General features: G+C 42.1%; 1 protein-coding gene across 1 annotated transcript in view; it reads right to left on the reverse strand.

The window, feature by feature from the left end:
* Positions 1-950: 950 nt before the first annotated feature.
* The window catches only part of ass1 (argininosuccinate synthase 1), a 22,551-nt gene continuing 8,625 nt past the window's right edge, over positions 951-14,876 (reverse strand). Inside the window, exons 8-14 of the mRNA XM_031860205.1 lie at positions 12,371-12,461; positions 9,212-9,296; positions 8,346-8,410; positions 5,521-5,652; positions 3,827-3,983; positions 1,408-1,473; positions 951-1,291 (exon numbers count right to left, since the gene is read on the reverse strand). Coding sequence (XP_031716065.1) covers positions 1,243-1,291; positions 1,408-1,473; positions 3,827-3,983; positions 5,521-5,652; positions 8,346-8,410; positions 9,212-9,296; positions 12,371-12,461 — 645 coding nt within the window. The 3' untranslated portion in view covers positions 951-1,242. The remainder of the gene's footprint in view (positions 1,292-1,407; positions 1,474-3,826; positions 3,984-5,520; positions 5,653-8,345; positions 8,411-9,211; positions 9,297-12,370; positions 12,462-14,876) is intronic.

Raw genomic sequence — 14,876 nt, forward strand, 5'->3', positions numbered from 1 at the left:
AAATGTCACCAATTAACATGTTAAATATCTCATTTCTAAAGGTCACTAATTATGTAATTTAATCTCATTTCTAAAGGTCATGATTTTAAAAATGATTTTGCAGTTTTTTTTGTGACATAAATCTTCAATTTGTGCATCTAGTATCTGCTCTTCAGCACTTTGGTTGTTGCATCATTGTTGGTTGCTTTAAACTAATTTATCGTCAGACCTCTTCCAAAGCACACACTTTCTAATCACTTGTCACTGATTTTTTTTGTTATAGCGGTCATGTAATTGTGTTTTGCTACTTTCAATTAAGGGTTAAAAAGATGTTCTTGCGCATCCTTATGGTCACATATTTCCTCTTATTGACAAATGCTTTTTAATCGGGACAATATGTGAGACAGCACCATGCTCATCCATTTCAGGCTTGCGCGCGCGCGCGCACACACACACACACACACACACACACACACACACACACACACAAATTAATGACAATACTCTTTAGAATGCTTCTCCCTCTTCCCTCTGTTCCGTAAGCCTGTAGACCCCATGCGGAGCAGGGAAATATACATATGTGGCCAATTGGTTCTTTCCATCTGACTTGTGCCATTTGAGCTCAGAAATGGCCTCATCACTTCTGCTCCAGCGGCCATCAGCGAGCCACATTGTTGACTTTCTCCTGTGCCGAACCCATGCACCGCTACCGCTTCATCTCCATAATGTAAAATAAGATACAGCGTTCTCGCTGCCCTGAAATCATCACGGGGCAGTGACGATACAGCCCTCGGAGTTAAACAGGCAGACACCAATAAATAGGCCGTCTGCCAAAGACATGAACTATTAATCATTAACACATTCAAACTGACAGGGGCGGATGTGTATCTCCACAGTGTTTGCATGTAACCGGATCATAAACTGTTTTCTGAAATGAATTAAGTAAAGAGCTGAGGAAGAAAAAAAAAAAAGACAATTCACTTCATTTTATTTCTGACACAAAGAATTCCTACTTTAAATACTTGTGCGCTAAACAAATGACAGCAAGAATGAGAAAATACTATGAAATGCATACTTTTATAATGCTCACCCACATTTTAAGATAGATTCGTCTCCCTCTACTACTCACTACCTAAGAAAAGTGTGCTAAATAACCTGAATACAACAAACAGTAGACAATAGAGGTACAAAGTCCAATACTGCTTCTGCTTAAGACACGGCGGAGAGAGGAGGCAAGAAAGACGATTCACAGGACTGCGACGGTTACTTCTTGCTGCTGGAGAAACCCTGCAAACGATGGTGTTCCCTTAACCTGTGGAGGAGAAGAAGGACAAGTAATACGATTTAGAGTGTGATCAAGTCCCAACTGAAAGACAATTCTCAACCGTTTGGTACAGCTGTTTGGATTTACTCTTAAGGGATGCTAACCTGACAGCATTAATCCTGATGAATCCAGTGGCATCACATGGGTCGTAGTCTCCCTGTATGTCCATGCTGGAGTGAAAAGAATAAAAGACGGAGGCAGGTGAGGCAACAGAGAGCGATCTTAAAATGTTTAGTTTGAAGGAAGTGCAACCAAGAACTGACGGAAAAAGTTACAGGATATTCTGCTGACAAAATGATTGAAATGTTTGGTATCACTGCAGTAAACATAAGAGACATGGGGCCTCATCAACTACTGGGATAACTGGATCATTGATAATCTACTCTTCTGAAATAATGTTCCGATGGATTTTCGTCTGAAAGCTCCTCTTTAGCATCGTTTGTCCCGAAATGACTTGGAATCAATATCGCAGAATGAAAACACGCTCATGTACACAGGAACACAACAGACGCACATAAACCCATTTTAAAACAATCCCATCATATCAACTGTGAGCTAAGTGACTATAGAGGATTTTCTAATCTGTTGTTTTTGTCTTCAAGTTTATTCGCTTCTTCTAAAAACACGCAAATCCATAACTTGTGCCACTGCACGTTCTGTGTCGCTCGGGCTGTCATCTCGTCTTAGTGTGCGTGAGCGTCTCACAAAGTGCGTCTGTGTGCTGTGTAATTACAGCAGTTTCTACCTGCAGTGCTTAATACACTCCCTCACCGAGTCCTCTCCTCCCTACGACACCCACAACTACCAATGTACAGCTTGCACTCGTTCTTCAAAAGCACTTAGCAAAAGAGGAAATTGCCAACAAATGATAGGATAAACACCATAAAAAGAAAGGACGACAACTAAACCATCAACTCTCAATACAAGGCTCCCTACCCGGCACCTGAACACCATTATGAGCGAGTGGCTTTAAAGAATATGCGCGTGTGCGTGTGTGTGCGCAAGCATGTGATACTTTGTGTATTCCTTTAAGAAACCCTGCAGTCTAATTGAGAGTGGAGCCAGTGGACAGTGAGGACGGTGACATTTCTGTCTCAGATGGGTGCGGTGACCGGCTGTATTACCACTGTGTTAATGACGCCGTTTACTGTTGCCCGTGGAGAGCCAACAGGATGTCAGCGGGGCTTTCATGCCTAATCTGGTCTGCGTGTGAGATTGTAGCAGGTCGTCTTGTAGTGGCAAATAAGTGTGTGTGTGTCTGTGTGTGTGTGTGAGAGAGAGAAACTGCAGCTTCCAGGTGCATCACTGTCAGGTACAGGACATGCATGTATTAATATAACGGCATTATAGAAGTTTCAATAAGCCAAAAAAAAATAAATAAAATTCGTAAAATTGAATGAATCACAAATCAAAAATGATATAACAGATGATTATACTTTATACCATGGCCAATTAACACCTATCAGAATATAATTACTGTTACTATTCATATCACATAATATTAATTTTGTGACAGAAGAACATTAACTCTCACAAACGCTGCTTTTTTAAAAGTATCTTGTAAGAAACCGGAAAAGTGGTCAGCGCATTAAACCAGGATGGCCAAGTCATAACTTTTCACTGATTAATACAAGTTGAGTATATTTCTGATTCATTCGTGGCTTTCTTTTATTGTTCTCATTAATAAAAAAAACTAATATTTCCAATCAAGTTGCCTGCTCAAAATGTGCTGATATTTACAGTTACTGTCACCTTTGATTTTAAAATGAATTGCTAAAGTCCTTGACAAAATGTATATGAAAAGAAATGTCAAGATTATATGATGTTAAACCTAAATATTAATACTGACTCGGTATTGGTAAGGCTCCATTTATCTCCCTCTCTCACACAGGACAAAATATACTATGAAAAACTGTTTTTTTTCCTGGCTTTTTTCACTTTCCAAACCAATCTAAGAAATTGAATGGCTGACTGTGTGAGACAAGTCTCCTTGTCTCCCTCTTTCTGATCTACTTAACTAGCATGACACCCAGGTACTTTCCTCTTAAAAGCCCAGTGAAATCCTTTCTCTCCTCTGGCTGAAAACGCCATTAGCTCTCTGACTCTAGGGTACAACTGGAGAGACTGAAGTGGAGATGGAGAGGCATATGGAGGGGTTTTACTTTGGTCAGCGCTGAGCCTGCCCACAGGGCATCAGGGGTCAGCATCCTGAACAAACCCACTGTTGCCGCGGCTAAGAGGCCACGGGGGGGTGCAGTAGGAGGGGTTGGGGTCGGGTCTGCCCTCCAGGAACTGAGCTCGACACTTCTCTGATGTCTTTGTGAGGCAGGGTCGGTTTAATACGTTGATGTGGAGGTCATAAGAAGAACTTGGGCAAGCTGACCCAACAACAGGCTGGCTGGCGAACATGTGGAGTAGCTGCACTGTGCTCAGAGCAGCAAAAACACAGCTGTCAAGTCAGAACAAGCACACACTGTTTTATAGGCACACCCACACATACACTTTTATTCTGTCCACGCTTACCTGACCAACTCCTTGTTGTACAGGGACTTGGGTGACTCTCGTCCAAGGATGTAGACTTGACCCTTGAAGACAGACAGCTGTACTTTGCCCTCCACATTCTCCTGGGACTTGGCTATGCAGTGACGCACAAAATCGCACTCCGGACTGTACCAGAAACCTAAGTCGAGCAAGGACACAGCAAACAAAATGTTCACAAAAAGTATGGATGTAAAGGTTTCTTCAAAAACAAGGTTAAAGATTATGCTCATATTTGTCTTTATATATGTATTGTTATTTATTGTAAGATAGAAACAAACAATACATAGAATGGACAAGAGGAGAAAGAGGCTCCTCCTCTGTGCGTCCTCCGTTAGCAGCAGGGAGCATGGGTGTGTGTGTGTGCGATGCCCACACTTCTTCCTCTTTCATCAGCTAAAACTCTCTCTGCTTTGGTCTCATTTCTGTTGCAGGTGAAGTTCATACAACCCCTTTCTTTTGTCCCATTTTGTTGACCTGGCTCGTCAATCCCTGAGACAGATGGGCGAGGGACGTGTCTGTATGTGTTCAGAGGTCAGACACGCCCCACTCAGCAGGGGTCCTCCTCTCATCAGCGGCTGACCTCCACCTCATCGTCTGGCCATGATCAAAGACTCAATCCTTCCTCGTGTTCGCTGCCTCTGGATTGGCACGAGGTGTACGACATGACAATAGCACACAGGTCCCAGCTTTGTTTGGAGTCGGCTATTTTATATTCGATCTTTGTGTTAGTTCTGTCCACATGTCGCTGCGAGCGTTTCTGTATGGTGGTTATTTGGGGAAATTTTAATAAACATATTTTTCATTTGCGATTAATTCATTAATCTTTTGTTCTAAAAATAGAATTTGATTTTTTTAAGCTATTAATTGACCACTTATACGCATGTAGCTGTTTCCACTTGTCAAATACTTACCGCGTCTGTCCTGCACTGCCCGTAATTGCTGCAAATTCTCTGATGCAAATGTGTTTGGGTAAATCATGTCGTATTAATGCAAAACAGATGCAGGACAGGTGGATTGTTAACATAAACCCCACTGCCAGCCGTCTGCGGAGTTATTAATGATTTAAACCCACAATGGGTTTAATCTCTGCCCTGCTTCTGAAGGTAGCACCTTATGTGTGTGTGTGTGTGTGTGTGTGCGCGCGCACGCATGCACGCGTGTTTGCTTCCTGTCTCTGGAGGGTATAACTGAAGTGGCCTAGTAGTCAGTCTCTAATGGCACTGATCCTATTATGTGGATGAAGGTGCAGGGGACTGAGCAGAAGGGATGATTAAGACACCTGAGCCAAGAAAAGCTCACTCTCTCTCACACACACACACACACACACACACACACACACACACGCACACACACACGCACACACACGCTGAACACACAGGGATGTAGATACGCATGTCTTATATAAACTCCAAAGGGATGGTGAGCCTTCTAACTATCGCCCGAATGATACTGGATTTTTGATCGTGCTATGGATTATTGGATGATTCAAAAAAACAAACATAACAATATATTTTTCTACATAATCACATAAGAAAAACAATCTTACAGATCCCCTAGTTTTTTTGATTTTAAAATATACTATGCGCTATACTTTAACACAAAAGGGTGTGGAAGATAATACAAATAATAGCATTAGTGAAACTATCTAATTAAGATGATGTGTTATCGGGAGTTACCGTTGTAGACGAGTTCGGCGAACTTGATACTCAGTCCCTGTTTGATCCGACGCACTTCTTTGTCCATGGTAAAGGTCTCAATGTCCAAATGGGCATTCAACAGAATTGTGCCTCCTGGCGTTTCATATATCCCTGATGAACGCACAAAAAACAAAATGAATAAGTATCCGCACAAAACAGAACAAGCCAGTTTTTGAACAGGAACGAACGGATCAGTAAATGTATGCACCTTTATCAGCCAGCCTGTATAATGTTCAACACAATATCTTGTCATGATTTTAGAGTCTTCCACCTTTTTGAGACCCAAATGATTGTGGCAAAATTCATATGAACATTAACTACAAGCCGTGTTTATCTGAACTCGCTTCGAGCGAGCTCTATTAGCCATCAGCCGTCTGACAGACAGGCCTTCACGGTGCTCACAAAACATGGACGAGCCTGTCCTGAGTAAATGACAGGGTAGGAGGCCCCTGCCAGCCTGAAGCCCGGACCAGGGCTCTGCATACCCTGCAATTTACCCCCTCTGGACAGGGAGGGAGGGGTGAGGGGAGAAAAGATGAGGTAGATGACAGGAGAAATGAAGCCGTCAATCAAATGTCAGCTAAAACAAAAGGAGGGCAGGGTAAATGCTACCAGACAGATTTGACAACAGAAATGGGAGCTTTATCAATGACATCCATTTTTGTGAGAGCTGGAATTGTGAGTGTTGTTCCCGTATTCAATACATGGTTCCTCACATCATGTGTCAATTTGAATGATAGTCACACATTTGTGATTTTAGCCGAGCTGCCAACCTGCCAAACAGATATTTCACCAGGCGGTCAAATTGTATAATTTGCGTGGTGTTCAAGCTCCAAAACTCTTTTCTGAGATTTAACAGATAAACGCTATTTAACCTCTTCCAATCTGCTGAGCAGTGGAGCTCAAATCTGTACGACCCTAAATACTCCGGCACCCGTTCCTGATCTGAAAATGGAGAAGCACTTACTTTGTGCTGGCGGCCAAAAACAGAGCTTAGCAATGCTGCTAATTGTCTAATACCTCAAAAGGCTGCCACCTTAGCTCGAACGGCTTGTGGCTTTCTGATGATCCAAGGCCACAGAGGGCACGCGTAGGGACGTTTCCGTTGGCTCTATCGGATAAATAAGTTAAAACTGCCCTCCAACACAACATGGCTTAAGTGCTCCAAAAGAGAGCTGGCTTATCAGAGAGGAGCAAACAATGAAAGGCTATCTGGGTAAGCTCCAACAGTGGCAGTTTAGTTAAGCTTAAAGAGGCAACACCCCCAGTAGTTTTTGAGATCTTAATCTTTTATAAGGTACAACTGAAGGTATGCTAACCATGCTGCAGGCCTGAAGGGGTTCGGGTTAGGAATTAATTCTTCCTGAGCTGATCCCCTTTTACCCTTTGGGCAAACTGTTAGTCCAGCATAAACAGGCAACAAATGTAAATGAAAGCAGATAAATGTCTTAAAATGGATTAAAAAGAATAAAGTAAATTTTAACCTGAAACAGTTTTTTTTTAGTGGAGGGGACGTTTCTGTACAAATAATGTCAATAAATGGAAACAAACATAAACAAGTAAATATATTAAAAATGTTTTTAGAAAACTATTTTTTTTTTTTTTCTTTGTCTTGGAGTTTGACAGCAGCGAGGACTTGGACGTGAGGACTCCCATTCGTTAACTAGAGATACAGCCATTTCCGACTGCTTTTGATAGGTGCACCTCGGCTAACACCATCACCGGTGCACGGGGTCAGAGGCCTGACAGCACTGTGACAGGAGGGAAATGTTAGTCTGCCACACAGGCTGTTGAATGTTTTGTAGCACAGTGACAACATTCTTGACAAACCATTTCAATCCCCCCGCGCCTCCCTGACCCCACACAAATAAATATGACCCCACACAAATAGGTATGACATGTGCCCATTCAATCCCTCCCATCATCTATTGTGCTAACGCGACTGCCAGTCTAGAGGAGAGCAACATGTACAATTGATGGCAGTTATTCAACCACTTGGACACCTTGTGCTCCACCTCTTCCTATTGCTTCAGTGAAGGAAGAAGCTCTGATCTTTTGTTCAGTCGAGGGGAGAGAAAAGTGGGCTTCCCATTTTCCAATTTCTACCTGCCATGTTGCGCCACAGCTACAAGTCTGTTGGCCAGTCAATTTGCCAATCATAGCACATATGGGGGAAAAGGAGTGCGTGTGTGTGTCATACAAGGCCAGGACAGCTCAATGCCTTTGTATATTAGCTGTGGTAACACATGTAGAGACCTAACAAAGGAGCTTTTCAAGTTGCCCGTTGATACCAAAGATAGAGAGACAAAAACATCCCTGTGCTGGCTGCATGTGCACATATGTGATTGACTGTGTATTTGTGTGTATCCGGCGAAGCGTGTGCGCCGTTATCCTATTCACAGTGTGTGTTTTCTGTATGAGTGTGCAAGCATAAGAGAATGGAAATAACTCCAGTGTCTAAGATTCCAGGTGAACCAGAGGAAATCATTTCCTTTGAGGAGAGTGTGTTTGGCATGCGGCTTTTATGGAAGCGGAATAGCGAGTGTGACAAAAAGCACTCATGTAAAATAACTGCAAATTGCATGAAAGCCCTGCACACTGAAAGGAAAGCTTTTGAATGGATGTTAAATTAAAATATTGAGACGTGTTTTTTCAAAGCCCAAGTATGTCCATCTCACTGCATTTACAGTGTATATCACTGGTGGTGAAAGTGAGGAGGCCTGTCGGACTAATTTGGCACAAAAAGAAAGAAAATTTGTCACAACCGAGACGGATGAAAATAAATATAATCTTTAATTGCTTACCTCGGGACTTCATGCCAATGAAACGGTTCTCTACGATGTCAATCCGGCCCACACTGTGCTTTCCACTAAGAGAAAGACAGGGACAACTGTCAATGGACACACAGTCGCACATTATTTTCACCTTGAATTAGATTAGCCCACTGCTGGTCAAAAACATGATCTGAATAAACAATACAATAATAATATAAATATTCAAATTAAGAAATTAATAAAAAACACAGCAGCCAGGAAATAATTCACACCCTTGTTAAAATATTTCTCCTCTTTTTCCACAGACCTGTGAGCATCATTAGTGAAGTCATCGGTTAACCTTAGAACTCGCTGAGGAATCTTCTACAAACTGATTTATTCACCATCGCCTCTCCTCAAATATTATATTTTGAATAGCAAAGCTGAAAAACTTTTTTTGTCTTCCCTGACAAAGGAAATTAAATCCATGCCATTAATTCAGAACTACAAAAGTTACAAACTATAGTTTGCAGTGCATGTCATGAAGTTGAGAATTTCCCAAAAAAAAAAAAAATTTAAAAAAAAATCCCAATCGGCAACAAGCTCAAAAATTGCCTCAGGAAAAATGTTTCTTCAGTCAGCTCACCTTCAGTGCTTTTCATTTATGCGGACAGTTGGAAAGCAGAGAGGGAGACACAGTGGAGGAGACACGGGAGGGAAAACTGGTGGGATTTGATCCCAGGCCAGCAGCGACAGACACGCATCATACCAGAGGTGGTGAACTTAACCAATGCTCCACCTCTGGGAACACTTGCATAATATCCTGATCTCTCACTGGACATCTAACAAATCATACATGGAAGGTAAAAGTGCTTTTCAATAAATACTTTATCGACATTAGGGAAAATAATGCTGACCCAATCTCATTGAGGTATGAGAAGATATCCAGAGGTGAGTCCTTGGATTTGCCTTCCTTCACATTGGTGACCTTTACAGGCAGTCCTGAAAGGAAAAACAATGTATTTGTTACTTATAATGTACTTGTGGCCCATCTGGTACTGTCAATAATAAAGCAATGTCCCACTCTGCAATACATATTTATGTTTATGAGATTCAAAAACTGAAACTGCAATTCATTTACAGTTTTCTTTGTTGGTTGATTAGAAAGATGCATTAAAAAAAAAAAAAAAAAAAAGCAACCAATTGGCTGGATGAGAGTTGATGAAAGGCAAATTGATACAACACAGCAGGCTGATTCTCATGTTATGAGCAGCTAAATCAAATCGGTAGCACTTGTTCTTCAAAGTGGTTTTTTGCTCTCATTCAAGTTTTCCACCATAAAGTTGTATGATGATTGTTTCAGACTGCCTTTGTTGTCGCCAAATAAATTATATCAATCTTTCAGAAAGCCTTTAAAACACAAAGCTCTATTGTGAAAACAGTATTTTTTTAACCTTTATAGGGAGTAAAAAAGCTGCACCTGCATGACATTATATGGTATCATTCACTACTAGGATAAATTGCTAATTGTCTGCAAGTAAGGCAACAAAAATCAAGTGGTTTTCATTGAGATCAAAGATAAATTAACACTTGGCCCAAAAACAACAATGAGTAAAACTGAAACGTTTACACAGTTAATCAACAGTTTTAGGAAACGGCTTTCAAGAACGAATGGAAAAATTCATTACAACAGACAAAATTGTCAAAAATAAGAGTTGATCAAATCTGCTGACAAGTGCTCGTTATCTCAGTCACTGAAATCAATAGTCGTCAGCTAAAAGTAAAAACCATTACAAAAGGAGGCGGCGAGAAAGGCTAATAAATTCAAAGGCCCTGCTCATTTGAAAGCTGTGAAATCGTGGGCAGGCCTTTTCCTAATTCAATTACACGCGCAGCTTTGTTACCCAAACTCTCTTTAGCGCTGAGATTTTTTGCACCACTGAGTATTTGTGTGTTCATGCGCATGTGCAGGAGGAAAAAAAAAAAAACCCACTTGCAGATTCATCATCCTACCACTGTCTAACACACAGCTTTTTTTATTTTATTTTTTTTTAAACACCCACGCTCGCTCAACACACTTCCTCTCTAAAGCCACTTAAACCAAGTACACATCAATCACTGTCATGGACCTGCTTATTCATGGCCTTCAATGAGCAACACAGGCCAAAGGTGGAGGCGAGGAAACAAACATGAGACATGCGTGTGTGTCAGTGTGTGTGTTGAGAAAGGGAATATAACCATTTGCGGGCTACACAAGAGCAGGAAATGAGAAAAGCTCTGCTGATATTTACTCTCCATCCGGCGGGGCGTTCGGTCCTACTTTAGCATGCTTGCAGTTGTCAGTCACATGGCTTTGAAGAGAAGAGCAGCACTTCTGCCTTTCAACCAGCGCTTACAAAGCCCTCATAGGAATGACACGTGAAGGACTTGACAAATTTTTTTAGACAAGGGCTTTGTTGACGGCCCATTCTCATATCGCGGGAATCGTGGTGGCTCCCATGGAAGAAGAAAAAGTACCTCCCAGTGCAGGAGAGGGCAGTATGGATGGTGCATTATCAAAACTGCACCCCCTCCCAGATACCTAATAATTAGATTAAAAGTTCAAATAAATTAAGTGAACGTGGGAGTGTAGGGGCTGGCCTTTCGTCCCTGCGCACTCTTTTTTTCCTCGCTCTCTCCATCATGCGGGTTCTATCATTCACTGAGGGGTCTTTTTCTCTCCGTGATCCTTTTCTTCAGTTTTTCGCAGCCCAACAGTGCAGACAATGGAAGCACAGACACAGTTGTAGGAAAAATTACTGCTTTACATTTTTCCACTCTGTCTCCTTTTCCTCTCCACTTCTTTGGCATGAAAGGAGGGAGGGATGACATTTTTTTTTTTTTTTCTTAAAAAAAGAGAGAATCGGGGAATGGCGTGTTTGACGGGGGAAAAGGTTGCTGTCGTTAAATATTCTTTTTTAATCAGTGAGAAAACTTTGGTGAGAAAGGCAGGGATGAAAAGGTGGGAGGGGGAATGAAATGAAACATTCTTTTGCTGATCTTGTGCTCAGAGGGAGGAGTAGGCTCGGGCCTTTGTGTGGACAACTAAAACAGCTTTTGTCATAGGGTGCTCAATAAAAGCACAGAGAATATGTGTGAAAACGGAGCACTGGCCTGCAAAGAACCCGCGAAAGCAGACCAGGCTTTACCACTGCACCACTGCTTTACAAAAGCACATCTCATCTCCAGATGAACTGACGCCGACCTACTTGTTTTATAGTTAAACATTTTCTTTGGGGAACTGGTAACACTTTACCAGTTTCCCAAAGAAAATGTTCAGGACACCATTTCAGTGCAGATACATTTTGAATACTGAATGGCATTTTCATTTGCACTGTCAGCAGCTTTTAATGGTCACACATATTCCCACCAAATCTTCTGCCCACCATCTGAACATCCCTTATATTACCTCATACAGCTGCCCATCAAGCCCCTGTGATCAGAGGAGCTAGTGTCTCTCAGCCGATTGATGTAAGAGCTTTGCAGCCTCCACTAGTGACCAGGGATGAAGGGACATCTGTGCCGTTTGCCCCAGGCCAGGATGTTTCTTGCCATATTCTCTTTACGCAAACATGTGACACTTTCCACTATTCAGCTCGGCCCTCACGGCAATATATCTAATGAGCGTTTCACTGGCCCCTCAGGGCTTGGTGTATTAGCTGGGCTTAAAACTTCCGGCCTGTGTGCGCCCCCAGGCCAAACGTGGCAGCTTTGGACCAGCTAATGCTGTGAGGGGTTAAGGATAAGTCTGGGTGGTCAGGAATGGTGATAAACTGCTACCGGGTCAGCGTGAGAGCTGTAGCCCTGCGGCAATGACCATCAATGTTAAGTAACATGAAGGGACGTGGACACTCTTACTAATGTAGTATAAGGAGTTCAGAAGTATCTGAAGCGTCTTTTGCATCCTATCATTTATGTGCGACACATTTCAGAAACTAAGCCTGGGAAAGTCCTGATATTTTTCAAACGTTTCAAAGTTTAAATAAATAATTTCTTTATCATTGAATTTTGTTGTCCATCATGCTGCAAGCACAAACCGTTTTTGAACTCCATCTCCAGTACATCGGGGGTGTTGGGAGAATCTTCCGGGTTCTTGGTCATCAGGTACAGGTCAGCCGGAGCATGGCTCTGAAAAACACAAAAAAAAAAACAAAAAAAAAAACACTCACCCTCTCTATTTCACACACACTTTAATTTCATTGATAACCAGGACCTTCTGAGACCTCATCAAACAGCAGTACTGCGGACGGGGAGACTGTTGAGCGAGGCGATAACGGACAACTCGAGACATAGTGGGAGAAGAAAAGAGAGGATGATGCGTGAAAAAGGAGAAACCTGAAAACACCATCAGGAGTCGAGAGAAAAAAAATCAATGTCCCATTTTTCTCCTCTATTTGGTTTCATTTTCCCTGCATGGCCCTTCACCACAGGGGAAGGCGGGGAAAAGGGGGATGCGGCGAGAGTGGGAATGGACAAAAGAAAGAAATGACTCGCATCCCCAAGAATAGTGAACTTGACAAGTCAAAGCACACCTGATAGTATGACAGAATCTATTTGAGCAACCGTGTTTCCTCAATAACATTCTGCTCGTCTGCAAAATCTCAGATCTGCCGATTCTATCACGTAGTTCATCCCTAAACCTGTCTTCACTTCCTCTAATCTTCCTGTTTTCCAGCTTTGATTTTATGAGTGACATTTCCTTTCTATTTTATTTTCAAATGAAGAATTTTGCTAAATGGGCATCACACAACAAAGCCTTAAAGTCCACACCCTAAATCCACTAAAGTCGTCCTGGGTGACAGATGCTTGTCATTTTTCCAGATGGTGGGAGCCAGGAACGATGTCAGTAAGTCATGGTTGGGACCTAAAAGAGCGTGGCAGTCTGACGTGTCTGCCCAGCGATGGCCCTCCAACAATTACACAGCATTAGGACAACACGATGGCCAATGTCTCCTGAGCTGAGGCAAATTGCAGGGAGACGATGCAAAATAACTACTGGGTGCATTTAAATGGAAAGCTTTACCAGACACTAAATCATCATACAATAACTAATCGGCATCCGCTCGCCGCCAGTCAGTGAAGAGAAAACGAGCAGCGCAATCACTTTCCTTCCTTTTAACTAAACACCAAAATTGACTGGGAAGGCGCCCGTCTTCCTCTCCTTTATTTTCTGCCTCAGTGCTCTGAAAGATGCCAAATGAGAGCGAGTAGGAGAGGGGTGAAATGACTACCCTAAAAGGCCTTTTGATGCATACGCTTTGAGGGGGGATTGAATATTAAATACTGGGGAATATGAAAGTCTATGTATCTTGTGGTGTTATATGCTGGTTGTAAATGATTGGTTGTTGTTTTTAATCTTCAAATAAAACGTAATTGTGCCCTGTCTGTTTAGATTGCTAACTTACGTGAAAACTTTTTACATGTTACTTCTACGGTTTTTGACATGTTATGCATTAATCAATCAAGCAGCTCCACATTAACTCTTTCTCCCCAAACAAATTAAAGCGTATATTTTTATATTTCAGCTTTGGATATATACAAATTTTGATTTCTGGTTTGGGATGAATATTAATTAACTTCCTGAGTTTTATAGTATCACTTTGTTCCCTGAGTAAGTGTCTTTATTGCCTTTAAACAACAGCAGCATTGAGTGATTAATTGTAGGTCTTAGAGAAAAGAACAATTTCCAGCTGATGAATTAAAAATGCACTTTTAAAACGTATACAAATTCATGCCTTTGGTTGAGGAATGCTTGAAAACTCATGCATACTCCAACCATGAGAGCTTGAACTATTGGATACAAAGAAAAAAAAAAAAAAAAAAAAAAGGAAAAGTAAGGGGAATAGGCTTGTTTCCAGTGAGCCAGAGATCAATGCATTTCAATTCAAACCCCCTGCAGGTGGACCTGTCCCAAAGCCATGGCCCTGAAAGAGTGGAAAAGGTAGAGGCGAAGAGGGCGGGGGCAGGGGGTATTGGTGGGAAATGGGGCATGAAGCGCACCATCATGTAGCACAGAGCAGCTACTTTTGCAGTCTTTGCTTCTGCCATATTGTTGTGCTAAACGTGACCCATACAGCACAGAAGAAGGCTGAAGCATGAACTTAAAGCAAGTAAATTTCTATCTTTCCACATATTAGTTGCCTCATTGGTTTTCAATCGAAGCCAACGGAGCCAAAAGAGGCAGCGGGAGGGAGAGGGGGAGGAAAGGAGGGGAGCGTCGAGAGGCAGATAGAAGAGAAGAGGATGGTAAAAACATCTTTGGCGCAATGGGTTGGAAATGACGCTTAAATCACCACGTTTCAAGTCTGCCCTTCTCTTTGAAATGCAAAGATGGCAAATTGAGACAAGAATAAAACAATATACACATGATGTGCTGAAGAGATATCTCTGTTCTTAACACGGAGGATGTTTTGGTTAATGTGAGGGCCTCAGCTGAATTTAATGAGCACAACAAGCACTTCTACAAGCTATTGTGACGCTGAGATGGATACAGGGAGCTCTCGCTAAGTATTACAGGTCAGACCAATCAGACCTGGGGGGGGG

Source organism: Anarrhichthys ocellatus, unplaced genomic scaffold, assembly GCF_004355925.1.
Source record: "Anarrhichthys ocellatus isolate YVR2014 unplaced genomic scaffold, GSC_Weel_1.0 scaffold23, whole genome shotgun sequence".
Lineage (NCBI taxonomy): Eukaryota > Metazoa > Chordata > Actinopteri > Perciformes > Anarhichadidae > Anarrhichthys > Anarrhichthys ocellatus.